This window comes from Platichthys flesus, chromosome 5 (assembly GCF_949316205.1).
Source record: "Platichthys flesus chromosome 5, fPlaFle2.1, whole genome shotgun sequence".
In the NCBI taxonomy this organism is placed as follows: Eukaryota; Metazoa; Chordata; class Actinopteri; order Pleuronectiformes; family Pleuronectidae; genus Platichthys; species Platichthys flesus.
This window is the reverse complement of record NC_084949.1, coordinates 20,209,073-20,221,540: the sequence shown is the minus strand read 5'-3', so window position 1 is coordinate 20,221,540 and position 12,468 is coordinate 20,209,073. Positions and strand designations below refer to the sequence as shown.

The following is a 12,468-nucleotide window of genomic DNA, read 5'->3' as shown; positions in this document are numbered from 1 at the left end:
AGAAAATGATGTGAATAAGCTAAACTTACACTATTGAGAAGTAATGGGAATAAAAATGGGACTGAAATTGTGCCCTGTGGAACACCACCAGACCAAGAGTAATTCTGCTTTGAGACAAGGAGTCTGGAACTCAATCACTGTATATTCTATTCTGATTGACAACTGGCTATTTATGTGATGAATATGGTAACTTAACGTGTGTCAAACAAAAAAGTAAATATCATAAAATTCATTGGAGGACAAAAAGTATGAAGGCACATTGCTTTGTTCCTGGTTTATTTCCTTTATTATGGTGGACGCTGCTCATGTTCTATGGAGGACCATACATGACATAAGTAAAAATAAATAAATAAATAAATGTATAAATAAATACAGAAATAAATAAATAAATGAATAAATAAAAATGGAAATAAATAAATAAATACAGAAATAAATAAATAAATATGTTAATACCAAAAGAAATGTCAAAAGAAATGTCTTAAATATATTTTAACATTTATTTTTTCCCTGATACATTTCCTTTGCATTTGCAGCGTCCTTATGCTAATGAGAAAGGCGGGCCTAACCGCAGTCTCATGCGGGATTGGTCACAGGAGTGTAATGATCCAGCCCTACTACTTCTGCCTTTCAATGCTGGTGTCCAGTAGCTGTTTGCAGCGTTGAGCCAGTTCACACTTAAAATGAACTAGTTCAAGTTCAGAGGGTTAGTTAAGGTTATTTTTTATTGGGATGATTTAGCTGTCAGTAGTCCTGACTGTGAGCGTCACGTCTCGTGTTGTACTGAGCACAATGAGCGAGCCGAGAGGAGGAGGAGGAAACAGAAACTCCAGCTCGGTACAAACCACCTGCAGCCTCTGCTCTGATCATGAAGCCGCTGATCTCTGAGCAGATGTGACCAGAGAAACTCTGTGTTTTCACTGTTTCCACTGTTCCACAGAGTCACTAACTGGCTGTTACACGGTGAAGAGCTCAAGTCTCAGTCACTGCCCGTGTCTCTGAGCGATTGTGTGGTGGAGCGCAGGGGCTGTGTAGCTCAGTTGACCAATCCTGCTCGAGACTGAGGTTAGGCCCGCCTTTCTCATTAGCATAAGGACACTGAAATCGAAAAATAAAAGTTGGAATAAATGTGGAAATAAATAAATAAATATGGAAATAAATGCAGAATTAAATAAATCAATGTCTTAAACTTATTTCCACATTTATTTATTTATTTCCACTTTTATTGCAACTTTTATTTATTTCCACATTTATTTATTTCCACATTTCAGTGTCCTTATGCTAATGAGAAAGGCGGGCCTAACCTCAGTCTCGAGCAGGATTGGTCAACTGAGCTACACACACACACACACAGCCCCTGCGCTCCATCACACACTCGCTCAGAGACACGGGCAGTCACTGAGACTTGAGCTCTTCACCGTGTAACAGCCAGTTAGTGACTTTGTAGAACAGTGGAAACAGTGAAAACACAGAGCTTCTCTGGTCACATCTGCTCAGAGATCAGCGGCTTCATGATCAGAGCAGAGGCTGCAGGTGGTTTGTACCGAGCTGGAGTTTCTGTTTCCTCCTCCTCCTCTCAGCTCGCTCATTGTGCTCAGTACAACACGAGACGTGACGCTCACAGTCAGGACTACTGACAGCTAAATCATCCCAATAAAAAATAACCTTAACTAACCCTCTGAACTTGAACTAGTTCATTTTAAGTGTGAACTGGCTCAACGCTGCAAACAGCTACTGGACACCAGCATTGAAAGGCAGAAGTAGTAGGGCTGGATCATTACACTCCTGTGACCAATCCTGCATGAGACTGCGGTTAGGCCCGCCTGTCTCATTAGCATAAGGACACTGCAAATGCAAAGGAAATGTATCAGGGAAAAAATAAATGTTAAAATATATTTAAGACATTTCTTTTGACATTTCTTTTGGTATTAACATATTTATTTATTTATTTCTGTATTTATTTTATTTATTTCCATTTTTATTTATTCATTTATTTATTTATTTCTGTATTTATTTTATTTATTTCCATTTTTATTTATTCATTTATTTATTTATTTCTGTATTTATTTATACATTTATTTATTTATTTATTTTTACTTATGTCATGTATGGTCCTCCATAATGTTCTGCAGAACTGGTCGAATCTTCCAGAAAGAAGCAGGACTATAAATAAAAAGCCCTGTCGCTGTAAATGTGTGAAATGGATGATTCTCCTTGACTGACCTATCTTTCCCCCCCTCTCTTCCTCTCTCTCTCTCTCTCCCTCCCTCCCTGCTCTGTTAGATGACATGGCGTCCTCAGTACCGCAACTCCAAGTTCCGCCACGTGTTCGGTAAGCCCGCCACCAAGGAGAGCTGCTACGATGGCGTGCCAATCACACGCAGCGTCCAGGACAACCACTTCTGTGCTGTCAACCCACGTTTCCTGGCAGTCATCACTGAGTGTGCCGGGGGAGGGGCCTTCCTGGTCCTGTCTATCCATCATGTGAGTGTGTGCAGCACGTGGCTGGGTTTACAGTCTAATATCCGTGCATCTTTTAAGGTGGTACATTCCACTCAGACGGCAGGTAAGAGATCCAGTGACAAGGTGGCTTTGTTTCTAATGGAGAGAAGTCATCTGCCTCCAGATCTAGATTCCAGTGTTTTCACTGAGAAGGAAAACTACAGAGCTTATCACAGAGTTTTTTGGTCTAGATGTGCTAAAGCAATAAAAGTAAGTTATAAGATATGATTTATTGTATAAAGCTGCATGCAACAGCTTGGCAACCATGACTATAACTGTTTCTGAGAGATGTGTACGTTTCAAACGTTACCATCACTGACCACAGATCAGCTTTCAGAAGATTTGCAATAACATGGAGGGACTGAACACAGAGTACGGACAGAAGGCTCCGTCTGAATACACATCTAACATTGAGCATAAATGAGCCATGTCACTAAGAGGCTAGAATTAGACTTGTCAGTACAAAACTTTTCAAATAATCCTCCCTTTGAAACAGAAAACGACTGAAGGCCAAAGTCAGACTTAATATTAAAGCAAAACAACAGATTATTCTAAATATTATTGCTGAAAACATTATTGCTTGGACAGCTGTGCTTTTTTGGAGATATGAAAATCTGTATTATCACCTGGGCTGAAATGCATTGTCCTGTACACATCTCGTGGTCTCACTCTGCACACACAGCACACCTGGAACAGACAGCTCAGCTCTCAGAATATAAATAGCACGGCCGCAGAGAAGCCAAGAGAACCTCTGAATACCAGGAACCCCCCCCCCCCCGTGAGCTCATTCACTGTAACCTAAACATCACACTCATCTCCCTCAGCTTAAAAGCATTTCCTCAGACACTTTTCCAGACATTATTTATACATAACAACACATCTACTGGTTTTGTCAGCGACGATCCTGGTCTGTGAATGAACTCAGCCGAACCGCTGCACTCGGCCCCGCTCTTCATCTTCAGAGTGATTCATCAAGCTGAACACCTCTCCCACCTTTCTCCCTCTCTCCGTCTGTCTCCGTCTGTCTCCGTCTGTCTCCGTCCTTTAAAGCGTCTCTGTGAGTAATCGCCAGCCCTCCTGGCATGGGCAAGAAGAATTGCATATGAGCTTAGGAATGACATAACTCATGATTTGACCCCCCCCGCCTCCTTTCACTGTCTCGAGGTGGTGAAGCTTCAGCAACCCCCCTTCCTCCCTCCAACCGCCTTCACATCCCACCTGTGTGTGTGTGTGTGTGTGTGTGTGTGTGTGCGTGTGTGTGTGTGTGCGTGTGCGTGTGCGTGTGCGTGTGCGTGTGCGTGTGCGTGTGCGTGTGTGTGTGTGTGTGTGTGTGTGTGCGTGTGTGCACACTTACAGATAAGCTATTGTTCTGTGGAGAACGTCGTTAAAACTCATAAATGTGAAAACAGAAGTGCTGTGTTCCAGTTACCTGTGTGTACTTTACATTGGCTAGAAGCACAGAAGGTGGTTACATCATCCCCCCTCTCCCCCACCACCACCACCACCAACCCCCACCCCCCACCCTGTTCCAAACACGCCCTACGACCTGCACAGTAACGTAGCCTGCAGGTGTGTGTGTGTCAGTTGAAATAAGGCTCTGTCTGTACAAACAGTGTAATTAGCCGTCTTGTTGAGGCAGAAAATCCTCAGCAAAACTCGAGGACTTTTCCCTGGAAACCGGATCATTGAACGATCAGGGCGTGTGTCAATGGAGGATTTTCAACCTGCCCTGTTTGGTGCATCTGTCTTTAACTCACCTGCACATCACAAGTCCTTTAGTGACATAGGTGAAAACATTATTTAATCAAATTAAGTCTTTTGTGTTATTACTTGAGGCCGAGCTGGTTTGGTAAGAAAGCATCTGGGGGGTGTAGAGTCATGATGTGAGTTTATCAGACCTCTGCATATCTGTGTATCTCTGCATATCTGTGCAAGGAGAGCGGCTCCAGGCTTCAGCAGCCACTAGAGTAACACATTCAAATCTTTGAATGAAGTGCTACTGGTTGAGATGCATTGTGGGTAGTGTAGACACTAGTTTTTAGAGATTTAAGAGGAATACATGGAAGACCAATCTTCTCCCTTCTTTGTATTTTCATTCTATGCTGCTACTTTAGCTCAGATCTCTAGAAAATCTGATTATTATTTCAAAAGACATCCCATACAAAAATAAGAAGGTCAAAACCCTGTTTCAATCTGCTGATATAAAAAGAAGACCTTGCATCAAATTAATGGATTTCCTTTGTCCCCTGAACCAACTGCCTAGTTTCTATTGTTTGAACTTGGTTGTCTCACAGGGTCGGAAACCATTTGGGTAAATGTAAAGTTTACAGGTTGTTTTTCTTAATTCCTGGAAAGTTTGTAGTTGAGCTATAAAAGGCTTTTAACACAAAGGAGCAATTTGTATAAATAAAATAAATGCCTTGTTTATAGCAGCTTAGTCACGTTACACTAGGTCCGACCATGTCAATAAGAAACAAAACACATTTACAAAATACAAATAATTGAAATAATATAAATAAAAACCTAAGAAATGCTACTGAACTAAAAGTATGACCATACCAAACCTTTCTATCTATTAAATATAAACTGCAACATGCTAGTGGTCATAAAAGAAGCTGCAATTATTGACAACACGGCACATTAATAAAATATAGTACATTATAGTTGTTTATAAAGCATGTATTACATAGGAATATACTGCTTATAAATGGTAATAAAGTGATTTACTGTAAAGTCTTACTGATACTCATGTTTTTGTGTATTTGTCTATCAGACAGGTAAAGTGGACCCTCACCACCACCGAGTATCAGGCCACAGAGGCAACGTGTTAGACATCAAGTGGAATCCCTTCCATGACTACTGCATCGCCTCCGCCTCCGAGGACTCTTCGGTTAGTACACACACAAACACACACTCACACACAAACACACACGCACACACACCCACACACAAACACCGACATGTTATCATTTGCCCTGGAATAGTTTAGTGAGGAGTCATTCCTAATCCTTTACATGCAATCTTTAAAGTCAGGAAGAGAAAGTAAGAGTCAACACACAAACGCACACTTTTATGAAACAAATTTTACAAACTGTGTTTTTGAGGCTACATCATTTATTATCCATACGGAGTCGGCTGCACATCCTTGTATTATTTCCATACTGACTGTTTTACAGCACTTCAGAGGTGTTCTGAGACCGGGCTTTTGTTTTTCTAATTCTGTATTTTGTGTGTGTTATTTAATTCTGTATTTTGTGTGTGTGTTTGTATGTCTACAGGTGAAGGTGTGGGAAATCCCTCCTCACGGTCTGATGAAGAACCTCACAGTACCATGGAAGGAGCTTCAGGGTCACAGTCGCAGAGTGAGCCTCATCGAGTGGCACCCGACGGCCAACAACATCCTCTTCAGTACAGGCTACGACTACCAGGTAACACAAACACACACACTGACCCTTACTAGGGTTTTTAGGCTTTTTTATTCAAATGATAATTCAGCGGTGATGAAACTGGGTTCGGGTCATACGTGTGTCTTCCTCAGATATTTGTAGTCTTCCAGTTTTTCAAACCTGTCAAAGTTAAAAACCTTTCATCAAACTTCCACTCGCTCCCTCTGAAGTTTCCAGACATCATCCTGCTGTTGCTCACATATGCTCACTCATGACATTTTACTCAGTCAGTGGCAAGAAAAGTTCCAGAAAACGCTTGGAGTAAATGACTCAGACATTTGTGTTCCCACACACAGCCCCTCTGGAAAGTATCCAGACTTCAGTGCTTGCCTGAAAGCAGCTTAAGGTGACAATAGAATAACCGAGGAGGTGCTGTGACATATACTGTCATCAAATATATAATACAATGCAGCCAAACAGGTCACAGCTGTTTGAAGCAGCCTACTTCTCTCTTGCAGCTCCACCACAGACCACTGTTTATTCCAGCGCCGACCTGTCAGTAGTTAATACTTTACGAAGCATCACAATCATTTGCTACCTCATAAATTCACTTTCACTCGAAAGCACTGAGTGTGTTCTCGTGGCGAGTGTGACTTTGTGTTGTGTTGACTGTTTGGAGGTTAGCATCACACCTCCAGGGACTGTCACCGAAGAATGTGTCGTTGATCACCAGCGATGGAGTTTGTAGACGTAAAGAAACAGAATATTTGCACAGTTCTTCTTGCACTAATGGCTTCCCTATTATGGGAAGAGCTTTAATGCTCTGTGTGTCTGTAGAAATGGACTCAACAGTGCAAACAACGCAGCAGTCAGCAGCACAAGTTCCAACAAATTCTGCTAATAAGATCAAAATACGTTTAAATCCAACTCTATCGTTTCAAATGTTCTGTACATCAACTTCGTACATCATGCATATTCTATATGTGCGTTTCCAGATTATGATCTGGAACCTGGACTGTCCGGAGCAGGTGATCAAGAACCCTGTGAGGACCATCAGCCACCACACAGACGTGATCCTCTCCATGTCGTTCAACACGGACGGAAGCCTCCTCGCCACCTCCTGCAAGGACAAGAAGGTCCGACTGATGGAGTCGCGCTCAGGAAACCTCCTGCAGGTAATGCTCAGTGTGTTTGTGTGTGTGTGTGTGTGTGTGTGTATGTACTTTTGTGTGTCTGCATTTGTGTTGCAAAAACTATTTAAGGAAACACATTGTTCCTTTTTTGATAATGTTACTTCGGATTGAGTGAGCCTATGTAAAGTACCAATAGATTGAGTAAGTTATCACTATTTATTATATATTGAAAATCTGTGAGGCTGAAAAGCATTTCTGTTTTTGTGTGAGTTTTGGGACTTGCACTTTCTTAGATGCTTTGGTTTCTTAGTTTGCTTGAGGACTTCTCTTAGTTGTGTTTGCAGTTGTGTTTGCAGCAAAAGAAAGGATACGGTGTCTCCTTGCAATTGTTAATACAAATTTAAAATGCCTGGGGGGTATAAAATTGATATTTAATATGAATCTAAACCGATCAGATTTTCTTCAGTGAAATAAATAAAACCTGGAAACCATGAGCCTTGGTTGTAGTGTGCAGTCGTACAAAATCCAGTGTTGCATAAGTGGAAGATCCCTGCTACTTCTCTTGCTCCCAGCCAGGACACCCAGGCACTCATCCAGCACCACACAGCCAAAACTGACACCTCTGGCCTGGACCGGCCTCAGCATAACTCCACAGACCTCTGGGTCAGCAGCCAGTGACTCACTCACCTGTCTGCTCTCACTCCTGCCAACAACCAAACAAGCACATGTAGACAAATAAGAATAATTTCAACACAGTGCGCGATATTAAAAACTATTGCTTTCAGATCTTGGATGTTCTGATGAGTGTTGTGTTTTGCAGGAAGCCAACTGCAAGACGCACAGAGCCAGCAAGGTGTTGTTCCTGGGCAACATGAAGATGCTGCTCACATCAGGGGTTTCACGCTGGAACGAACGACAGGTCGCTCTGTGGGATCAGGTAAGAGCAATACAGGAAGTGTCTCCGTGACAGAGTAACCTCATCTCCCTCCTAAGGTCCACCTACTGGGTTTTTTAATAAGGCTTTCGACTGCGTGTCAGAGAATGGAGCTGGAGCAGGTGTCCTCACATGGGATCACATCACTGAGGTTCAGGTGACGTGACGACACCTGAGCTGCGTCTCCTGCTCTGCGTCCAATCACTGAACACGACCATGAGAGCGGTTGAACAGTGATAAAGAAGGAATATTGATTTTATAACTCTGAATGAACTTCCAGGGTCAACAAATATTTTGTTGTGGTGAATCGAAGTTTCTGTATATCCTCTCTTAATGTTTCCTGGTCAGAAACAAACACTGTCACACTGCATTCTTTAGATCCAAGATATTGAAAATTCACACTCTTGAAGGTTGTTTTACTCTTTTCTACACATAGAATTTATTTGCAGTCGGTACAGGCTTCACCTACATTCATAATTACTGAATGTGTTTCTGCCCTCCTTATTCATCCATCTCTTTCTGCAGAGATGTACCTACTATAGATGCACAGTTATATGACGCACATAAGAAGCTAAATAAACCCACCAAATGAAGTCATGGTCACTTTATTACATCATGACCAGAGAGGTCGTGACACCAGAGGAGCTTATTTCATCACCCTCACCGTTAAAGCCCCTGAGCATCAGAGAGTCGGGATGAAAGAAAGAAAAGACGTAAACACTCAGTTGACAGTTTATTAGAATCACCTTCTAAACCAACAGTTCTATAATCTTCAGAGGTGGAAAGTCCTAGTTATGCAACCCCCAGGTCAGTTTGTCTTCAATAGTTCATATTTGCTTCTCATATTAAGTAATGCATCAGTGTTGTATAAGCCTATGAAATACAGTGGGTAGTTTTCAAGATATCAGTCAGTTCCATTGGAATAAGTTTGTCAGACTCTGAGATTAGAAGATGTTTTTAAATTATTCAATACATCTCAAAAAACAATAATACTACTAATGATATGAATGATGATGATAAAAATAATAATATATCAGTCACATGAGCCATTATTTTATCTGACTTTAATATTGAAAGTATATTTCACTAATAATAGTTCTCTAGTTTCAATGAAGTAAATTTAAAATAGCCTTAACTTGTAATGGAGTACTTAAATGAATTACTTCTAATGACTCCTGCTGGTTCTGCAGAACGCTTCCAGTTTATGATGCACAGCTCCGCCACCTACTGGACAAATTAGTGCAACCACTCCTCTGTATACCTTGGTATGAATTCACGTTGCCTGAGTTAAAGTGGAGCCAAATTATTTTCCTCATGATGATGTCAGTACCCTGATCTCACCTGTTGGTGTGTGAGTGTGTGGCTGCGGCAGGCTGCTGTGTTTTTGTCAGGGTGTATCGTGGGTGGAGGATTATGGATGAAGCATGGATTAGGGATTGAGCACTCAGTATTTTTAATGCAGCACCGCAGAGTGCTCCTCACGCAGACATGGATTTAAATGATTCAGGTTTTTTTGATATGAGGGAGAGCTGTACATGCCACTGGTGCTCCAGTTGTTGTTTGGATCCAGCTGTTGATCTTTGTGTGTTTTCTGTAGGACGACCTGTCTGTGCCTTTGTTAGAGGAGAACCTGGACGGTTCATCAGGAGTCCTCTTTCCTTTCTATGACCCTGACACACACATGCTCTACGTGGCCGGGAAGGTGGGTCCCTGCAAGTAAACAGAAACTGTACAAACATTTCATACACTAAATACTTGGAAGAAAATGAACGGTGCAAATGTTTCTCCTGTGTCTCGTCAGGGCGATGGGAATATCAGGTACTACGAGATCAGCTCAGAAAAACCGTACATCCACTACCTAACAGAGTACCGCTCACCCTTACCGCAGAAAGGAATGGGTAAGGAACACACACGCACACACACACACATACACGCATCCCTACTTGTCTCTCTACAGTTGAGGGCACACTCATAATGCATTCCCTAGCCCCTTACCTAAACCTAACCCTAACCTTAACCATCACAACTAAATCCCTAACCTAAACCTAATTCTAACCTTATTCTAAACCTAACCCTAAATCCAAGTCTTAATCCTCAAACAGCCATTTTAATTCACGAGGACCAGCTAAAATTGGCCCTCTTAAGAAGGACATGCAGGCACACAGACACACAAACACACACACAATGTTACAGAAATGTTGTTTTCACTTCCTTGACCTGGCAGTAGAGGGCGTTTTTCAAATTGTTTGTGAATTCCTAAAGATTTTTGGTGCAACTTGATTGGATTCAAAGGGACTGTGGTCTCTGAGTGACGTTCTAGTTTTCTTAATTTAAAATGAATCAAATGTAAGCGACACCTGCCTCATGGCTGCGCTGACACTCCTGCACCTGTAAGCAAAGTTGTTGTGCAAATAAGCCGACCATATTTGCATAGACAAACCAGGTGATCAGACTGGTCCTACGTCCTACAGGCTGCAGGAGATGAAGCCCGCAAACATCCTAGAAGAACAATAGAGACGGGGTTTGTTTGGGATAATAAACTAAATGTACTGTGTGTGGGACGAGACAGCAGCTGCTCTGTTTTATTTTGCCATGTACTTTTGTTGACAATCACATAATAGAACTAACATGGACTGCAATATATAAAAAGTTGCACGATGTCAGCATTTTTTTTAATTCATTTATAGATTAGATTCTTTTCTATCATTGTTCTCTTTTAAAAACATCTTGGCACAGAGTAGATTGAATAACTCCTTCAAGGGCCAATGGTCTCCTTAAATTCAATCAGGCTGCACCAAATTTCACCTACAGTAACTCTGATAACCACTCTTCACAACTGTGCACAACCATCATTTCAAAGCGTCAGCCGGCCAATGTCAGCATCTTCTATCGGCCACTTCTCTCTGAGGTGAATCTAGTAGAACACCTTTGAGATGTGATAGAACAGAGACTGACTTTGCAGCTAATAAATCTACAGAACTAATGTGATTTAATCGTGTCATCATGGAATCTCAAAGGAATTTTTATAATATCGTCTTATGTAATCAGTGACACAAGGAACGGAGGTTGTCTTGAGAGCAAAGGGAGAATCTACTCAGTATCAGTCTGGTGTTTCTAATAAAGTGCTGGTTCAATGTATCTCACTGTGGCAGCACAAGTATCATGGAGCCCTGTAGTTCAGCTGAAAATATAGTTAGTCACAGGAGCGTTTCAAAGGACTGTGTGCTTACTGTGCTAACACATAAGTGATGGTAAAGGTTAAGTGCCACACACACACATTTAGAAACCTCTGTGAAGCCTTTGGCAGAAAGCTGGTGCTACAGGGGCCTCGTTCATCAGCTGCTCTCACAGCAACGTCCCTGGTTACTCAGCATGTGTGTTCTCCCCCAGGTGTGATGCCAAAGAGAGGCCTGGATGTGAGCTCCTGTGAGGTGTTCAGGTTCTACAAGCTGGTGACAATCAAGAGTAAGATCGAGCCACTGTCCATGATCGTTCCTCGCAGAGTAAGAGTACACACATGATTCACATGAACTTTGAACATAGCGTCAGTTTGTGGTTCAATACATATTAGAAAACTTTGGTGATTGTGTGTAACCATCTTGTGTGTGTGTGTTTGCAGTCAGAGTCGTATCAAGATGACATCTATCCCATGACAGCAGGGAACAAGCCTGCGATGACTGCAGAGGAGTGGCTCAGTGGCATCGACAAAGGTCTGTGTGTGTGTGTGTGTGTGTGTGTGTGTGTGTGTGTGTGTGTGTGTGTGTGTGTGTGTGTGTGTGTGTGTGTGTGTGTGTGTGTGTGTGTGTGTGTGTGTGTGTGTGTGTGTGTGTGTGTGTGTGTGTGTGTGTGTGTGTGTGTGTGTGTGTGTGTTTGTGTGTGATGTATTTTGTATACCCCGGCGACGTGTACAGGTTTGCAACTCCTCTTCCTCCTCTTCGTCTTCCAGGCCCCGTGATGATGTCTCTGAAGCCCGGGAGTCAAATAGCAGAGTCGTTCTCGGAGATGAGCAAAGGGCCGGGACATCCACTGGACACCCGCAGGTCTCAGAGCCGACCGGGCATGCTGCAGCTGGCGTACATTCAGGACCAGCTGGGGAGCCAAGACGGCAAAGAGAACAGCGGCAACGGAGAGGATGACAGGAGCCGGCTGGCCGTCAGCAACGGAGAGGACCTTGGACTCTGCTCTCCTCCGAGGACAGAGAACGAGGTGCTGAAGGTTTTTAGTTTCTCCACCTGTAGGGCTGTTCTCTCCTTATTTTTAATCACAGAGTTTATACAACATTTTAGTTTTGACAATATTCCAAGGATGTAGGGGGAGGCTACTTTTAATTTTATTATAATTATTTAAAAAAAAAAAAAAATGGATGGCTATTTGGGTTTGTTGGTTTTCAAACATTTAAACTGTACATGATCCCTACAGGATAAACTCTAATTAGTTTGGTAAATCTTTTCTCCTAACATCACCATGAGGGTGAAGCATCGAGGCTGCCATCGTCATTTTTGTGCCTGGCTATAAA

At 42.3% G+C, this 12,468-nt stretch overlaps 1 protein-coding gene across 2 annotated transcripts in view; it reads left to right on the top strand.

Annotated features, from left to right (window-relative positions):
* Positions 1-12,468, top strand: part of coro2aa (coronin 2Aa) — a 34,095-nt gene that overhangs the window by 19,644 nt on the left and 1,983 nt on the right. For both annotated transcript variants that reach the window (XM_062387563.1, XM_062387564.1), the window contains exons 2-11: positions 2,281-2,481; positions 5,273-5,389; positions 5,778-5,927; positions 6,881-7,060; positions 7,839-7,955; positions 9,550-9,654; positions 9,754-9,850; positions 11,343-11,455; positions 11,572-11,662; positions 11,899-12,158. In XM_062387563.1, coding sequence (XP_062243547.1) covers positions 2,281-2,481; positions 5,273-5,389; positions 5,778-5,927; positions 6,881-7,060; positions 7,839-7,955; positions 9,550-9,654; positions 9,754-9,850; positions 11,343-11,455; positions 11,572-11,662; positions 11,899-12,158 — 1,431 coding nt within the window. The remainder of the gene's footprint in view (positions 1-2,280; positions 2,482-5,272; positions 5,390-5,777; positions 5,928-6,880; positions 7,061-7,838; positions 7,956-9,549; positions 9,655-9,753; positions 9,851-11,342; positions 11,456-11,571; positions 11,663-11,898; positions 12,159-12,468) is intronic.